At 47.7% G+C, this 18,867-nt stretch overlaps 1 protein-coding gene across 1 annotated transcript; it reads left to right on the top strand.

Annotated features, from left to right (window-relative positions):
• The first annotated feature begins 12,280 nt into the window (after positions 1–12,280).
• Positions 12,281–12,840, top strand: LOC115093335 (putative nuclease HARBI1). Its single transcript, XM_029604962.1, has 2 exons — positions 12,281–12,595; positions 12,724–12,840. The coding sequence occupies exons 1-2, from the start codon at positions 12,292–12,294 to the stop codon at positions 12,747–12,749; spliced, it is 330 nt and encodes a 109-aa protein (XP_029460822.1). The 5' UTR covers positions 12,281–12,291; the 3' UTR covers positions 12,750–12,840.
• The last annotated feature ends 6,027 nt before the right edge of the window (positions 12,841–18,867 follow it).

Below are 18,867 nucleotides of genomic sequence, written 5' to 3'. Positions count from 1 at the left end.
CTCTTGCTTCTGACAGCTATACGTGTATTTTAATTCTTCATTTCATTTATTGAAATGATAAATTATAAAATAGTAATTCTTCAAGCTTTCAGACGGAGTGTGAATGTTGTTGAGGATCTGTTTATTGCTATCTTTAGGTTACAATAATAAAGAGAACAAATTAGTGTGTAGGTTCACCGATTGTGCTCCTATCCCAGTTTAGTAGTAGAAGACATTTTGAGTGGGGGGAGCCCCAGGGTTGTCTTTATCTGGAAGAGTCTGGGGAGAAATGTTGGTTGGCGTGACACAGAGCTACTGATATTTTCTGTTTTATTCAGTTCCATTTATCCTGGTTGTGTGTTAAGGAATATAGTGGGGTATCCCTTTAAGAGAAATTAAAGGAGATGTTTTAGTCAGGGAGTGCCTGGGAAGGTATACATTCTGGGTCAGTTCAGCAGGAATGGCCCTTTCTGATAATGGAGTGGAGGAAGAGAGGGACCTCCAGGATGTAGAGAGCCAGAAGTAGCCAACCTGTGGGCTGGTTGGCCCAGGGACCCTCCCAGTACAGAGTGGAATCCTGCAGAGGCTTTTCCCCTAAAGGGAAGAGGCCTGAGGCCAAAGAACTGGAGAAAGAGGTGATTCCTCCCCCTGAAGCTAGGAGAATTGGTCTGGAAAGATGAACTTGGGAAGAATGAATAGAAGAATGGATTCTACAAAGGAGTGAGTAAAGAGAGGGGTATAGAATAAGAGGCCCCAAGAATTAGGGATGTGAACCCCATGTCCCACATAGGTTACAGGGCTGGTGCTAGCTTTTTTGCTGCCCTATGCGAACAGTTACTGTACTACCCCCCTTCCCTCCGCCATTCATTCATTCTCTGTCCCGGGCCCACCAAAAAAACATCCAGCTCCCTTCAGTGATGCAAACTTTAAAAACTGACACCATCCCTTGCCCCCCCCGAACCCATGGCTGGTGCAAAGGTATTAGGTGCCCTAGGCAAAGATTATAGCCTTGCACAATGCCCCCCCACCCCATTCCACACGCACAGTTAAGAGTTATCTATTTAACATGAAAAATATCAAAGTACAGTATTCTGAGGTAAAAATAACATATTTACTTGCACTGCTGTGATGCCAACCAGAAATCCCTGCAAAAAAAGACACTTGGAAGGGGGTCATGTGATATGGTGGGCTTGATCAGATGTGCGTGATCGAGCTCCAGGCCGTCCATTGCTCCTACCATGTGACAGAAGTTGGCCAATGGCACCAATAGCCCCTGTCACACTGTAAGGGCAAAGGGCCATCGGCGCCATTTTGATTACTGGCAGCCGATGGCCCAAGAATGGGAGATCACTCCCAGGACCCCCACCGGACCACCAGGGAATTTCGGCAAGTTTTTTGGGGGGGGGGGGGGTCGGGAGGGTGGGAGGTTTGCAATTAAGTAAATTTGAAGGGTTGGGGTGGGTTTGGTTTTTTGTTGGTTTTTTTTTAACAATCCCGTTGTAATTACTCAAATTTGAAGGGTTGGGGCGGGTTTCGGGTATCGTTTGGGGGGGGGGCAACCAAAATAAAATTGGCCCGAACTGCAGGAAAACAAAATTTCCTGTGGCAGGCCGATATGTCTTGGGGGGGCGGGGGCGGGCAAGTCTTGGGGTGCAACCTCACGTCCACCTATAACTAGGGTTTATTTTAGGAGTAGGGCTTATATTTCAAGCCCACTCCAAAAATCCTGAAAACTCAAGCTAGGGCTTATTTTCAGGGTAGGGTTTATTTTCGGGGAAACACAGTAGTTTGTGGATACTACTTTCCTTTCCTTGCTGTTTCGACACTTGATCATAGACTCTGTGGTCGCTGAAAATGAACCTCTGAGAACTTTTTTTCTAGCATATTGGAAAGTGAAGGTTGGGGTGGGGGGAAGGGAGGATTATTAGAGGTAACTTTTAAAAAATGAGGGTGAATCTATATCAGTGGGATTTCATGACCTGTTCTGTGTTTTACATTCCTCAATAAAAAGATTTTGGAAAAAAAAAAAAAAAGACACTTGGAACCCATATGAGCTCTTCCACCAAGCTTTTCCATAACATCAGACTGCACAATAATCTCTGCCAAGCTCCCCTTTAGGTCACTTTCAATCAAACTATAAGAGAACTATATAAGAACTTCAGTTAATTTCAACAACCTACAAGAGAACTATACAAGATCTAGACAAGTTCAACTTTAAAAAATTCTTTGAATCCCCATTGAATACCCCATAGAATAACTCAAGGAACTCCCCAATAAAAAAAAAAAAAAAAATTTTCCAACTCCTTGGCAGTTCAAAAGTCCAACATTTAATTCCCTACCTATTGTCAGTCCTAAACTCTTTACACAACCCCACACCGATGTTATCTGCCTCAGCCTATATTAGGCTTTGTATATTGTATTTCTTTGTTATTTAACCCCATATATTTATCTCCAAGTTATTTCTACCTGTTTTTTGTAAGACATTTTCTTGTCACTGTTATTGTTCAAAATGTAAACCGAATTGATCAGTAATTCTGTTATTGGAAAGTCGTATAGAAAAGTTCTAAATAAATAAATAAATAAATATGATATTAGGCCTATTATGATGTGTGTTGGGTGTGGGCTTGACGCTCAGAAAGCCCTAAAACACTAATACATTTCCTTTTAGAAGAATGCCTCTCCTCAGTCACACATGCAGAACATAAACAGATCCTCGCCAAATACACAGATCGATACTCTAAGGCCGCGATAGAAACAGTGCGGCAGTGCCGGGCGCACCCGCGGTTGCCGCACGCACAGTACAGCTCGCCTACCGCTCGATCCCATATGCAAATAGCTTGCAAATGCAAGCTGCGTCTAGGAAGCGTCCGTGAAGCGTTAGGCCCGCGCAACCCATTTTACTGTATAGAGCACCTATACAGTATCCTAACGCTTCACGGCCACGCTGGTATCTGTCATTTCAAATGACATTTGAAATGACAGGTACCAGGAAGTGGTCAGTTCTCCGATGCTCGGCAAACTTTCCCCCAGCCCCCGCTTACCTGCCCTGGCCGCGTCCGGTCTCCGGTGCAGCCCCAGTCCTGTCCCCTCCTCCCGAAGCAAAAAAAACAAACTGAAAAAGTAGCAAGAGAGCGAGGGGAGAGACGGGCAATCCTAGGCTCGGGCCTGCTAGTCCCTTCTCCTCTCCTCCCGAAGCAGGGCGCGAAAAGCAGCCTTGCTCCGGGAGGAGGGGGGGGGGGCAGTTTAAAGCGACGAAGCAAGTACCCAAAAACTAAGTCTATTTCATATTACTGTTTATAGCCTGGGTTATTTTTCCCTATGTGCATCACCTTGCACTTATCAACATTTGGATGCCCAATTTTCCAGTCTCACAAGGTCCTCCTGCAATTTATCACAATCCGCTTGTGATTTAATTACTCTGAATAATTTTGTATCATCCACAAATTTGATTACCTCACTCGTCGTATTCCTTTCCAGATCATTTATAAATATATTGAAAAGCATGGGCCCCAGTACAGATCACCGAGGCACTCCACTGCCCACCCCCCTCCACTGAGAATATTGTCCATTTAATCCTATTCTCTGTTTCCTGTCTTTTAATCAGTTTGTATTCCACGAAAGGACATCACCTCCTATCCCATGACTTTTTACTTTTCCTAGAAGCCTCTCATGAAGAACTTTGTCAAATGCCTTCTGAAAATCCAAATACACTACATCTACCCCATGACCTCCCAGGATTCCCACACGAAGGGAAATGTCTTGCTTTGCAAGGGCCTTAGGATTCTGTTCACTCTGGGGCTCTTCATTCCAACACTGTTCAAAATAAAGTCTACTGAAATTGGTGGCAGGAAAACAAATCAAAGTCCAACAGTATACTAGTGTTATGGAGCGCTAGGAGAGCGATCCCACTCCTGGGTGATGTGTGTCCTTGGGCCACGGCTCGACCCCAGAGGGCTCTGAAGAGGTGCCACGGGAGGCGTGGCATGCCCGAGCATGGGCTGGACAGGAGCAGGGCTGGAGTGACATGGAAGACAGGCCCTCCTCCGGACCTGCATGCTTCGGAAGACCCAACAACGCAATGTTGGTCTTGTGAACAGTCCTCCGACCGTTCCCAGCCCTTTCGGACCTGCCGCAGGGTACGGCACGAAGCGGCAGGCCGGATGGAGGCCAGGACAGCGATGAATGGAACATGGATTCAGACGAGACTCAGGAACGACGTAGACTCAGGCATAGACGTGGACTCAGGACGAGGTGCAGGATCCATAGATGTGGACTCAGGCATAGATGCAGGATCCTTAGACGTGGACTCAGGCAAAGACGTGGACTCAGGACTGGATGCACAGAGGTGGAATCAGGAACGAGGGCTGAAGGAAGACATGGGCACCGTCCCTCAGGGCGCCCTACTCAGACCACCCGCGGGACTGAGTCGCGGACCACCCTGCCTCATGCGCGCCCTACTCAGCCCTGGAAGGCTGGTCGCGGACCACGCAGAGAGCGGGAGAGCACAGGAAAGAGGAAGCAGGTTCGCTGCACTCCTGGCAGCACAAGGCAAGGATACACTGCACTCCTGGCAGCACAAGGCAAGGATACGCTGCACTCCTGGCAGCACAAGGCAGGTTAAAGCATCAGGATCAAGGATATCTGGAACAGCAGGAACATCAGGACTGGAACACAGATACTGGAACAGGAGACACACCTCAGGGCTGGAACATGGACATCTGGAACAGCAGGAATATCAGGACTGGATCAAGAGACAGACCTTGGGACTGGAACGGCAGGCAGACATCAGGACTGGACGAGGAGCTCCGACAGATAACACGAAACACAGGACCTTGCAGAAGTGCTGGAACACGGACGACTTCCTGGAGCGAAGGATCTCAGGAGTGACCAACTCCTTGCGAAGGCAAAGACAGACTGAAAGCTGAGCCCTTTAGTAGGGCTGAGGTGGACAACGCCCAGGGAGGGGTCAGCAGGGGGCCACACCTGGCTGGCCCTTGAAGAGGAGCAGAGAGATGCGCGCCCGTGCCCTAGGGAGCTGGAGAGAAGAGCTGGAAGCTGGTGGCTTCCTCAGCCACGTGGAAGGCCAGGGAAGCAGTGGAGCAGCCCAGGGCTGGAGCTGGGTGAAGGCAGGTCAGTGGAGCAGCTCCCAGCTGCAAAGCAGGAAGAAGCAGAGAGAGGAAAGGCTGGCTGCAGGCACCGGCAGAGAGAACAGAGCTGCAAGAACTGAAGCAGGAGAAGGGCTGACTGCAGGAACGGCACCATGCCGTGAAGACAGCCCCAGGAGAAGAGGTAAGACTGCAGGGAGAGTAGAGAGCTGTAGCAGGCTGCAGGCACAGTAGAGAGCTGCAGGCACCGGCAGGGACGGCTCCCTGCCAGGCAAGGACCCGGGCTGAAGCAGGCACTGGGAGAGATGGTCTCGCTGCTGGCTAAAGGTCCCGGGATCGCAGCAGCACGTCGGGGGAAGGCAGGAACAGAGAAGCCTGCCGCATGGGAACAGCTGTGGGGACAGCCCCAGCTGATTCAGGGAGAAACCAAGCAGCAGCGTCAGCAGCCCGGCTGGCTGTCTGTGAGAAGGTAAGAGCCTGCCCACGCTTCTTGCGGGCAGGAGCATAACAACTAGAGCTGCACTGTACAAAAAAAGTCCCAAAATAAGAAAACAAAACTCAGTCTCTTCTCACACTCTACACTACCTCCAAACCAGATCAGCTCTTTGGGCAGGTAACCTTTCACCCTGGGTCTTCTCAGTACCTTTTGGGTGATGGGAACTTTTTCTCAAGGGTTCTTCTTTCTCTTTTTCTCTTTCTGGAGTCTCTGGCTGATTTTTGTTGACTCATTCTTTGACTCTGGATTTTCACAGACAGGAGGATTTTTCTCTGATACCTTTCTGGTACCTTCATCCAAATCCTCTAAAGGATCCTCTTCTCCCTTGGATCACCTCAGATTCTCTCTTCAGCAACTAATCCTTTAGCACCTCTGAACTTCTCCCCTCCTGGAATCCATCTTCTGAGTTTTCCCTAAATCTTGCCTGTAGGAGAACAGGCACACTGGCACAACTCTGTGATGGGATAGCACTAAAACCACAGACCCACATCCAAGAACTCCAGATCTTGGAATCCTCTCTATTTAGTCCTGAATCACATGGGTGCCGGAATTTTTATACAGTATCAAGATGCTTCCCAATGATGAGTGGTACACCTCTTTAACACACTGACACTATGCTGAGAGAGAGAAACAGGCAGACAGATATAGATGAATGAAAAGTCCTCTTACTTCCTCTTCTTCTTTATCTCTGTCTTTGTCTCTTCCTCTTTCTCTCTGAAAAGCTTTTGTATGTTTGAGTATTGCTTTCTACCTTTTTATTTTAGGTATTATATCTGTTTTTGACTTTTATAAAATAAGATAATGAAGAGGGAGAATTGCTGATGGTGGAGAAAGAACAGCAGCATTTTTTAACTCAATTGCTGCAGACACCAGTATCACTTGTACCTGTGGCTGCAGTTGCTGCTCTTGAGAGGGAAGTGCTACTGGGCTCTGATGAGACATTCAATTACCCCAATATTGATTGGGTGAATGCCTAAGCAGGGCATGACAAGGAGGTTAAGTTTCTAAACATAAATAAGAACATAAGAAGTTGCCTTATTGTGTCAGACAGAGGGTCCATCAAGCCAGCAACCTGTTTCCAACAGAAGCTAATCCAGGCTACCAGTACCTAGCAAGTACCCAAACATTAAAAAGATCCCAGGCTATTCCCTAAGTTAACATGATTAATAGTAGTTTATGGACTTCTCCTCCAGGAATCTATCCAAATGACTGCTTCTTAGAGCAACTGAGTCCAGAACCAATGAGAGGGGGGCTACATTAGATTTAGTTTTGATTGGAATGCAGGATCTGGTATAAGAGGTAATCGTGGTGGAGCCACTTCGCAATAGTGATCATAAATCAATCAGATTTGTATGATTTGGTATAGGTTTTAGTATAGGTTCTCTCCCTTATTTATGGTGACCCAAGTAACATGCATACCACAAATTTCAAAAGGTCAAAAGAAGAACAAGCACCTGCCAACATAACTAAACGGTGCACTGTGAAAAAGGCTATCAAAGCCAAAAAGGCATCTTTAAAAAAATGGAAAGGTACACAAACATTGACAAATTAGGTGTAAAACACTAACACAGAACACGAGATAATATGAAAAGAGACTTTCTAAAGTGGCAAATGCAAACAAAATCATTTTAAAGTATATCAGAAACAAAAAAATAGCAAGTCAATAAATCCACTGGATGACCAGGGGATAAAAGGGGCAATCAGGGAGGATAAGGCTAAGGAGAGAAACTTAATTTTTCACTTCAGTTTTTATAGAGGAAGATGATGGAGAAGTACGCACACCTGAACCATTTTTTCCAAGTGATAACCAAGAGGAATTGAATCAAATTACTGTAAATCTGGAAGAAGTGCTTGGTCAGTTTGACCAACTAAATAATAGCAAATCACTGGGACTTGATGGTATTCACCCCAGAGTTCTGAAGGAACTCAAACATGAAATTGCAAACCTACTACTGGTAATCTGTAACTTATCATTTAAATCTGCCTCTAAACCTGAGGACTAGAGGGTAGCAAATGTAACACTAATTTAAAAAAAAAAAAAAGGCTCCAGTGGTAACCTGAGTAATGAGGCTGATATCTATGTCCAGTAAAATAGTGGAAACTATAATTAAGAACAAAATTATTGGTCATGTGGATAAACATGGTTTAATGGGGGAATTGATTTAGGAAAGGGAAGTCAAACCTTACTAATCTATTAGAATTCTTTGAGGGAGGAAATAGGAACATGGATAAAGGTGAGCAAATCAATAGGGAGGTCTATATTCAAATATAGTCCAGATAGCAAAGTTAGGGGGTTATTTTCTAACTCGCGTTATGGCCTTTTCGCATGCATTAAACACCATAACACATGGTGTGATGCTAATTTTGAAAAGGGGGAGGATAACACACTTTGGAGAGAGAGAGAGAGAGAGAGAGAACCTAGTTATAAGGCCTTTCTAGTAGTTAGGTATTTGTATCTCTATAGGAGGCCCACCTAGTAATTCGAGGTGAGGTTTAGGTAGTAGTGTAGGGGTTAGGGGCCACTTTGACATGCAGAGTGAGACGTACGAACAGAACAGTGCACTCTTGTGAAGATCTGATGTCCAAAGATTTGATGTCCTTCGGACTGAGGAAACTCACACAAAGATGAGATTTGTACAGTGTTCTCTCAACCTAGCTTGATGTGATTTGTACAATGTTCTCTCAACCTAGCTTGATGTGATCAAGTTAGGTTGAGAGAACCTAGCTTGATGTTCTCAACCTAGCTTGATTTGTACAATGTTCTCTCAACCTAGCTTGATCACATCAAGCTAGGTTGAGAAAACATTGAACAAATCTCATCTTTGTGTAAGTTTCCTCACTCCGAAGGACATCAAATCTTTGGACATCAAATCTTCACAAGAGTGCACTGTTCTGTTCGTACATCTCACTCTGCATGTCAAAGTGGCCCCTAACCCCTACACTACTACCTAAACCTCACCTCGAGTTACTAGATGGGCCTCCTATAGAGATATAAGTACCTAACTATTAGAAGGACCCTATACCTAGTGTCTCTCTCTCTCTCTCTCTCTCTCTCTCTCTCTCTCTCTCTCTCTCTCTCTCCTCAGTGGTTGTAGGTAGGAACTGCAATAATTGTGGTATTACTGCAAAGTGTGAAAAAATTTCACACTGCGGTAATACCTATGTGAAGCACTAAGATAGCACACATTGTGATAAATAGGCTATTACCATAAAATATGCCCCTCTTCCTATCACATGCAATAGTTTGATTAATCCAGCCCTTATCCAGTTAACTTTGGAGGCTTATTCAATAATGCAGCCACACTATTAATTATAGGTGCCTATCTTGGATCCTCTTTGCTCTTTGGGGCCTTGCCCAAGTCCTGCTGGCCCCTGAACCAAAGGTTCAACCTGTGGGGAAAGATGTTGGTAAGGGTGAAGACTAGACCCAGTCCCCAAGTGTGTCTGCCTACTGTCAGCCTGGGTATAGAGGGTTTGCCTATTAGGCTGAATCAATTACTCTTCAGTCCAAGGGCTCACTGACTGACAAATTTTCAGGAAGCATTTGATAAAGTCCCTCAAGAAAGACTCCTCAGAAATTAAAAAGCCATGGGATAGGAGGCAATATTTTACTCTGGATTGGTAACTAGTTAAAAGATAAGAAACAGAGACTAGGACTTAATGGTCAGCTCTCCCAGAGGAGGAAGGTGATTAGTGGAGTGCCTCTGGGATCTGTCCTGTGACATGTGTTGTTCAACTTATTCATAAATGATCTGGAAAAGGGAGCAAGGAGTGAAGTGGTCAGATTTTCAGACAGCACAAAATTTTTCACAGTAGTTAAAGCAGGCAGATTGTGAGGAACTGCGGAAAGACCTTATGAAACTGGAGAACTGGGCATCTAAATGGCAGATGAAATTAAATGTGGACAAGGGTGCACATAGGGAAAAATATCCCCAATTTTAGATACACAATGCTGGGTCCATATTAGGAACAACCACGCAGGATCAGGATCTTGTATTCATTGTGGACGTTGTTGAAATTCTCAGCTCAATGTATGGCTGCGGTCAAAAAAAGCAAACAGAATGCTAGGAATAATTCAGCAAGGAATAACCTTTGTGAAAATCCATGGTGCAACAGCACCTTGAATATTGTGTGCATTTCTGGTCATCCCATCTCAAAAAAGATATTGCAGAATTAGAAAAGGTACAGAAAAGAGCAACAAAAATGGTAAAGGGGATGGAACAGCTCCTTTATGAGGAGCTTCAGCTTGGAGAAGATATGCCTGAGAGGAAATATGATAGAGATTCATAAAATCATGAGTGGGGTGGAAAAGATAAACAGGGAACATTTATTTACCCTTTGACAATACTAGCAGTCCTTGAAACTAACAGGTGCTAGATTTAAAACAAATTGGAGGAAGTATTTTTTCATTCAATGCACAATTAAACTGTGGAATTTGTTGCCAGAGGATGTGGTCACAGTAACTAACATTGCAGGATTTAAAAAGGGTTTAGCCAATTTCCTGAGGAAAAGACTATTAACAGTTATTAACTAGGTTACTCTGGGAAACCCAGTACTTGTTGCTGGGAGGGAGCAGCAAGAAACTGGATTTACTTTTTGCAATGAACAGCTGTCGGAGACAGAATGCTGGGCTCGATGGACCTTGGTCTGACCCAGCATGGCACTTATGTTATCTTTCTGAGCACTCCTCCCCCAGTGTCAGTGTCTGTTAACTCACAGATGGCAGACATAGTGTTTCACAGTCTTTCTGTGCATTCCTCTCCCAGTTTCAGTGTCCAGCCCTCCTTGAGTACTTACATTTACAAATGGTTCCCACCTCCCAATTTGGCATTCGCCTGTCCTCCTTCTCCTGGACCTGAACTGGAAAGGAAAAACTCTGCACCTTCCACTTTGTTTCCCATCTCTGGCTCACTCTCTTAATTACCTGAGCAAGAAAGTAGTCCCAACCCATTCGCTCTCTGAGGATTATATCCCCAGGGCCCTGTATTGGTGTCACATCTAAACAGACCTCTCCTGCAGCACTCGCTTTATCCCACGCCAGTGTCACATGTAAATCAGTCCCCTTGTGTAATACTGCCTCTTCTGGTAGGGGCCAGTGTAATAAGCCATGCTGAGCCTACTGTGGGTTATTCGGTGCTGAACGGTTTTAGCTTGGTCTTTTTGGCGCTAACCTTTCTCAGGCATGTAATATTGGTTTTAGAGCCAAAAAACCCATGCAATGAAACCTGTGATATTCTTAGCACAGGTTCATGCAAATTGCATGTAAAAGTGGATATTAGCTATTACAGGGATGTTGAAAGCCACGTTAGCAGGGAGACATTTTAAGCACTTGTTTTTTAACATGGAAAATCAAGTTAAGTCACGTTTTTGGTGGTTATTTTAGTCCATTATGGTGCTGGGTTTAGGTGTTTCTCTGAGCTTTTCTGTGGCAAACATGGATTATGTACTTTTTTTTTAATGCTCTGGTACACTTTGTGGGTAGGCTGAAAGAGCTACAGAAGTGATAGAGCAAAGAAGAGAGAGGGAAGAGAGAAAAAGAAGATGATATATCAGCAAAGAAGAAAGGAGGGTCTGAAAGGAGCAAGCTGTCCTGGCTCAAGTTGTTTGCATAAGGGCATGCAGGATCTGGGTATTTCACCTGATGACAACACTGCTGGGGTAACTAGAAGCAGATATGGTGCAGATGTATAGAATGAGCTCCAAGGCAATTTTTTCTTTCTATGAAGAAATCAGAGATGATTCTGATCCTCTAACCGATCGTGGACATACCATTCTAGGCCTGATCAACCTTATTGGTACTTTGCATTTTCTTGCCACTGGCTCTTTTCAGAATACAGTGGCTGTAGTGGCCTGTAGGACCAGTCAACGTTTTCAAGGCAGTTCAACCAGGTACTGAGGGCCATGAAACACGTCAGGGAGTACATCAAGCACCCACAGCAGCTTACAGAGTTTCAGGTGATGAAATGTGCTTTCTTCAAGATATCTGGCATACCAAATGTAATGGGCGCAATTGATTGCACCCATGTCGCTCTCACTTCCCCACACTGGAGAGAAATGGCATACTGGAATAGAAAGCATTTCTACTCCTTGAATGTATATGTTATATGCAATGCACATATGAAGATCTTCAGTGTTGTCTCCAAGTTTTCTGGAAGCAGCCATGACTCCATCTTTGCTCAGTTAGCACTGGCTTGAAATTTCACCAAAGGGAAATGTGGCGAAAACTGGTTGCTTGGTAGGTTTGAACTAGAAGTTAAATCAAAGCGTAAACTAAAATGTGAAAATGTAAGCTCTCTGGGGTGAGTGGGTACTGAAAGTGGAATAGTGCAACTTTCTGGTGCATAGTGCCAAAAGTGCACACTATTCCATTACGCATGTAAGCTCTCTGAAATAGGTGCTGAAAGTGTTAGCCGAAAATTTAAAATGTAAGCTCTCCGGGCTGGGTACCGAAAGTGGAATAGAGTATATTTTCTGGTGCATGGTGCGAAAAGCGCTCATTATCCTACTATACAATCAAATGTTAGCTGTCTGGGGTGGGTGCATATAATTTCTCTGGATCGGTACCGAAAGTGTTGGCTGAACTATGGGGTGGGTATCAACAGGTCGACAGCATGATTTATTTTGGTGTTTTGCACACAGCAATTTAATGGATTGTTCTATTTCCAATTTTTTGCAGGAGATGCTGGTTACAACTGCGAGGCATGGCTGCTCATGCTCCTCAATGTGCCATGTATGGCATCAGAAATCAGCTATAATGATGCACACATGAGAACTAGAGTGATCATAGAACATATATTTGGCCTTTTGAAAAGCCAGTTCCTCTGCCATGTCTGCTCTGGAGGAGCACCCCAGTATTCATATGAGAAAGTAGCAGATATCAACATGGTGTACTTTATGCTCCACAACATCGCCCGCTGGGATGGTGTTCATCTGGATCTGGATCTGGGGTCAGAGCTGAATATGTTAGCACCTGCTGCTGATGGATATAGTACAGCAAGGGGAAATGAGCTCCACCGTAAGATCATAGTGAACTATTTCAGAAGTACATTTTTACATATAGTTGGGTGGAGGGGACAGTGAGTTGACAGGGGAGGGGACAGTTGTGTAGAAAAGATTCTAACTCTAACATCTGTCTCTTCTCAGATCGGTGTGAACCCCAAGGAAGATGAATGCCATTAGAAATACACAGTGTGGCCATCAACCTGTTTTTTTTAAATACATTTTGAATTTTCATGCGATTTTAAAAAAATAATATTTTTTATGACGGATTAGTCTCCTTCATTGGTGTGATTCCAGTTTATCACCAGCTATGCCTTCTTGGGCCAGAATTTCTTATACCAGTGTGAAAATCTCTGGCCCAAAGAGGCATGGACTGTAAGGGTCCCTCCTACCCACCCGTGACAGGCTGTGCATCCCTGGGTCATGGATGTATTATGGCCACCGGCCGCGGTGGGCCACGACCGGGACCAAGTGTCATGGCCGCCGGCCGCAGGGGTCCGTGACCGGGGCCGAAAACTCACCAGAGGCGTCGAGCTGCCTCTACGGATTCCACAGAGGCAGGCAGGCCTCTTTAATACCGCTTCGCAGCTGCTGTTGTTCCTGGGCCGGGCCGCATGTCTTCCTCCTCGGCCAGGCTGACTCCTCCCACTCTGGCTCTGCTTAGAGCTGCGTGTGCGACTGAAGCTAAGATTTAAAGGGGCCACGACAGGAAGTTGTCGTGGCTCCTCCTGAGGACTCCTCCCCTAGTTTTTTGTATTTAAGGCAAGGTCTGCTCCTCAGGCCTTGCCTTGGTATCTTACCTTCAGGCCTGCTTGGCTCCAGTGTTCCTGATTCTCGCTGTGGACTTCTAGTTCCAGTTCTGGTTCTTCTGTGTTCTTCTCTCCCTCTCTCGTTGGACGGATTCTCTGGAACTGTTTCTTGGATTGGCTTCCGACATTCCCTTGGCTTGATGTTGGACTGGCTTCTGACCATTCTCCTGGATTTACTGTTGGACTGGCTGCCAACCATTCTTCGGGCTTGGACTACTGGATTGGACTACCGACCTGCTGGAGGCGCCAGCCATCTGGATTCTTCGACCTGCAGGAGGCGCCTGATCCAGACTACCCTCTGTCTTCTCTGAATCACCTAAGTCCAAGTGGCCGGGTTCCTATGGGCTTCTCCTGGGGGAACCGCAGGCTTCCAGTGGTGAAGTACTGGTGCAACTGCCAATCTGCGAAGCCTCGCCTTCTGACGGTAGGAACCTAAGAGGGTTCTTTCTCATAGGTAGTGCTAAACCTATCTCAGACTAAGGGTCCACCTCCTGGTTCGTAACAGGATGTCCACACTAGTGTAGAAATTCCTGGCCCAAGGATGCATGGCCTGTGATGCCCATGACATTCCTTGCATCCTTGGGCTAAAGATGTCCACACTAGTGTGGAAGTTCCTGTCCCAAGGATGCATGGCCTGTGAGGCCAGTGACAGGCCTTGCACCAGTGTGGAAATCCTTTGCCCAAGGAGGCAGGCCTGTGAGGACCCCCATGACAGGCCATGCATCCTTGGACCAGTGATACCCACACCAGTTTAGAAATTCTTGGCCCAAGGAAGCATGGCCTGTAAAGCCCATGATCCACTTGCTAACCTGCAAAAAATAACCCACAAGTAAAATGTTTCAATTGTTTATTTCACTTCAAAAGCAATAGCAGAGGTAAAAATATAAGATTGACTTCAAAGCAATTACATAAAATGAGAGGCTGCATATTCAGCATGAGTCCAGTAACATTTGAAGTGTCACGCTGACAGCCACGGAAATAGAGTACAGTGGACCCTTGAGTTACAACCGGCTTGACCTACGAACAACTTGGGTTACGACCAAGTTGTCCAGTTTTGAGTTACGACCAGATTTCGAGTTACGACCCGAATGCAGTTCGTGCTGCGCATGTGTGCTTTTTTTCCACAGATTGCTTGTAATTGGTCCTTTGTTACTGCCAATCGCGTTTTTTTGGTCGTTGTGGGTGGGACGTCTACAGCGATTGGCTGGCTGGTGCTGCCAATGAGGCCTGTCCATCTCAGGCACATGTGGGCAGACCCGGCACAGCATTCCAGCAAGCAACAGCATCACGGGACAGCACTCGCTGGCAAGGTACAGTATCAGGAGGGCAGGAATAAGTATGCTGGGAGGGGGAATGAGCATGTGGGGGGCCAGAGATGTGCTTAGAAGTGGTGGAATGGTTCAGCGCAGTGGGAAATTGCTTTGAGGATGCAGTTGCCATCCTTGGTTCCCACCTCTCTGGCTCTGTGTGTGGAGGGGTTGCTGTATTCCATGTTTTCAGAGTTGGATGATGATCTTGCCTCCTAGAGGAACATGAGCCTGATCGCATGGGTAAGGGTTCCATTTTTTTCCTATATGGATGAGACAGGTCCTTGTAAGACACTGACAATGTCATCAGATGAAGATCTAACTCAATCAGGCAAAATACTGACTATGGCAGTGCTCTCCCTTGCAGACAGTTTGGACTCTCTCCGCATTTGACGCATCTCCTTCCTCATGGGTTTCATCTCCTGGTGTATTCCCTCCATCCCACCATCACATTGGTCTCAGTGAGTTCCTGCCTTGCAAGTAGTTCTTCAGCTACCTGTTCTGCCATTGCATCAATGCAGGACAGTGATGATCCTATTGGTGGGCGAATGTCATGGTGTATAGCCCCATCGCCAACCACAGTGGTGCCTGTAGAAATGATGTGCACACTGTTGCCAGGTGTTGGGAGTACATTTGAGATATCGGTCTTAGATGTGTCTTGCTATATGAAGTAGAGCTCAACTGTCTGACTGTCATCTTCTTGTGTATAAGGAGCTGGTATCTCATTTGGCAGCTGCAGACTCTCAGTGGGTTGCTCTCCTGTTCCCATCAGAGGTGGATCCAGAAGTGCTGTCTGGTTATCTTGGGCCTTGCCCTCAGTGGCAGGCTTCTCTGTGGATATCCTGTTATGTAGCGGGAGGCCTTGAGAGGCCCTCGCAATCTGTTCCACTTCGCTGGCTTGGAGCGCTAGGGGTGAGATGTGTGCCCCTTGCGGTAAGACGGACCTCGTCTAGGGTTGGAGGTGACCAGGCCCCTGCCGACCTGCATGCCTGAATGAGGCCAACCACGCAAGGTTGGTCTCTGAGTGGTCCTCCGACTACTCCCAGCCCTTTCGGACCTGCTGCAGGGAGCAGCACAGGCGGCAGGCCGGACAAGAGACAAGGATGGACAGGGCTGAAGCTTGAAGGCTGAGACGAAGGCTTCAGGACTCAGGAGAAGAACACAAGACATCGACATCCAGAAAGGTGAGCAGATGGAAGCTCTGGTCATAGAAGGCATCTGAGACTAGAGCAGATGGAGTCTCAAGGCAACAGAAATGTCCGAGGCAAGGATGTCTCTTACGGACCTTGGGAAATCCAGACGAGACGGAAGGAACTGGGAAGACTTGGACGAAGACAAATGGGCACTGTTCCTCAAGGCTCCCTACACAGCCCACTACTCAGGGCGGACCCAATGGGCTGGTCATGGACCACCCTGTCCTCTACACGCCCTACACAGCCTAAGGAGGCTGGTCACGGACTACATGGGAGCAGGGCAGGCTCAGGAAAGGAATCCAACTGGCAGAGACTCCAATGACCGGAAACAGGAACCAACAGAACGGATTTACCCTCAGGGTGGCCATCTGGAGGACTCAGGGAGCTGGAACATTGCAGGAACAGACATCAGGAAGATATTGACCATGCGGGAGCGGGGCAGGCTCAGGAAAGGAATCCAGCTGGCAGAGGTTCCAGTGACCGGAAACAGGAACCGACGGAACGGATTTACCCTCGGGGTGGCCATCTGGAGGACTCGGGGAGCTGGAACATAGCAGGAACAGACATCAGGAAGATCAAGTATATAGGGACCTCTAGCCATCAAGGACATCCTGCCTTCTGGAACATCAGGAGGGCAGAGATGGAGGACGTCAGGGCATCAGAGACCGGGATCAGGAACAGCTTCTCCTCTAGCTGCTAGCTGCTGGTTCTCGCCTGCTCTCGCCTGCTCATCGCTCCCAGTTGATGACCGGGGTGGGTCTCTGAGCACTATTCCCACTATCTGTTAAGCTTGGGCTGTGTTCAGGTGTAGTGAACACCACCCAAAAGGGTGGCTCCAGGTAGAGAGAGACAGTGATGGCTGGAAACAGTGTCTGGGTCCCGGCTGGGTCAGGGCAGGCGGCAAGAAGCAGTGTAAAAGTCCAGGCTGGGTCAGGGCAGGCGGCAGGTAGCAGTGTCTAGGTCCAGACTGGGTCAGGGCAGGTGGCAAGTAGCAGTGTCTGAGTCCAGGCTGGGTCAGGGCAGGCGGCAGGTAGCAGTGTCTGGGTCCAGGCTGGGTCAGGGCAGGTAATAGAAAGACAAAGAGCCCGAAGGCCACACACACACGTACGGCAGAGCAGAGAGCCCGAAGGCCACACACGCACGGCAGGGCAGAGGGCCCGTAGGCCACACCCACACACAGCAGAGCAGAGGGCCCGAAGGACCGCACGCACAGTAAGCAAGGCAGGGCAGAAGGTCCGAAGACCATACACAGCACAAGGTAAGGCAAAGCAAGGTAGAAGGCCCGAAGGTCGCGCAAGGCAAGGCAAGGCAAGGCAAGGCAAGGCAAGGAAGAAGGCCCGAAGGCCGCGCAAGGCAAGACAAGGAAGAAGGCCCAAAGGCCGCGCAAGGCAAGGCAAGGCAAGACAAGACAAGACAAGGAAGAAGGCCGAAGGCCGCGCAAGGCAAGGCTAGGCAAAGCAAGGTAGAAGGCCCAAAGGCCGTGCAAGGCAAGACAAGGAAGAAGGCCCGAAGGCCGCGCAAGGCAAGGCTAGGCAAAGCAAGGTCCAAGGACCACACTCACAGCAAGCAAGGAAGGCTAGAGCAGGGAGCCCAGGCGAGCTCGATGCCGAAGCACCGAGGGAACTGTCAGGCAGGGTTATAAAGGAAAGCCCAGAACATAGAGTGGACAAGGGAGATGGACTGGGCCTGTCAGGAGAGCCAGCTCTAGAGGGACCCCTGGTGGTGAGGCGGTTGCACAGCAGCCATAGCCGTAACACTATCTGCTTCCCTCCCCTGCTCTGACCCCTCCACCCAATTTCTTATCTTCCTCCCTCTAACTGTCCCTTCTAGCTCAGGCACACCACTCTCCTCCTGCCCCATCTTTCCTCCACTTGTCGCTCACCAATGATGTCTGCGACACAGGAGGAGCCATGGGAGCAATATCGACGGAGATTGCAGTGGAGACCATTGCGGATGGCGTCTCTGGAGGGATCTCAACGGGAGGATCGTCACAGTCTCCAGCTGATCTCGGCTCCACAATACCTGAGTCTCCGGAGTATGGAATGAAAACGATATCTATGGAACACCAAGCAAGAACAGGAACATGGAGTCCAAGAGGACGGAGAAGCTCCTCAGACGGTTGGCTCATTGCAAAGGCAAAGCTGACTAGAAGTTGAGTCCTTTTATAGGGCTGAAGACAGGCAACTCCCTGGGAGGAGTTTGGATGGGCCACACCTAGCTGGCCCTATAACTGAGGAGAAGTGCTGCGGGCCGGCCCCTAGGGAGAAGGGCGTGGCCCAAACCAGGAAGTCCATGCAGACCCAAGCAAGCCTCAGGCAGGCCCCAAGGGCATCTAAGGCCTCCCAGGCCCTAGAGCAAATCCTGAATAGTTTGTAGGCGAGACCCCGGCTTCGGAGCGGCCTCCAGGAAAGAGGTAAGAAGCCTCCCATAGCACAGCTACAGAAGGATTCATAACACATCGGCTGATGATCACCTGGGAAAACAACAAAAGACATATCAGAGCCAAGTACTGTTACATCCTTATGATCCCCCTCAGTTAGTCCTCTTCATCCCAGACATACATTCCTCACCATACTCATCTACTCCTTCTGCAGGATTTGTATCAGTGCCGCCAGTATGGACACTAGCAAAGTCGTCCTGCTGAAGAGTCCCCCAGACCAGCTCTTCTACTGTGTACTTCACATGGTGGCCTCCTCCCTTTCAGTGTTTAGACTTCTCAATGAATGCCAGCTTGGCCTTGAAAGACACCCTGATGTCCCACCATTAGTGCTTCAGCTGGTGCATTGTCCTGGTCATCACTGCTGAGATCCTTGGTGATGCTTGCCCATATCTCCCTCTTGTTCTTTGAGAATGTCTTCTGCCTGAAGAGTGCATTATGCTTCTCATAGATCCATCGTACCAAAAGATCCTTATCTTCCTCCGGGAAACACACAACATGTTGACGCCCCTTCTCCTCTAGCTGCTAGCTGCTGGTTCTCG

This window comes from Rhinatrema bivittatum, chromosome 6 (genome assembly GCF_901001135.1).
Source record: "Rhinatrema bivittatum chromosome 6, aRhiBiv1.1, whole genome shotgun sequence".
Taxonomy (NCBI): domain Eukaryota; kingdom Metazoa; phylum Chordata; class Amphibia; order Gymnophiona; family Rhinatrematidae; genus Rhinatrema; species Rhinatrema bivittatum.
This window is presented reverse-complemented; position numbering and strand designations above follow the sequence as displayed.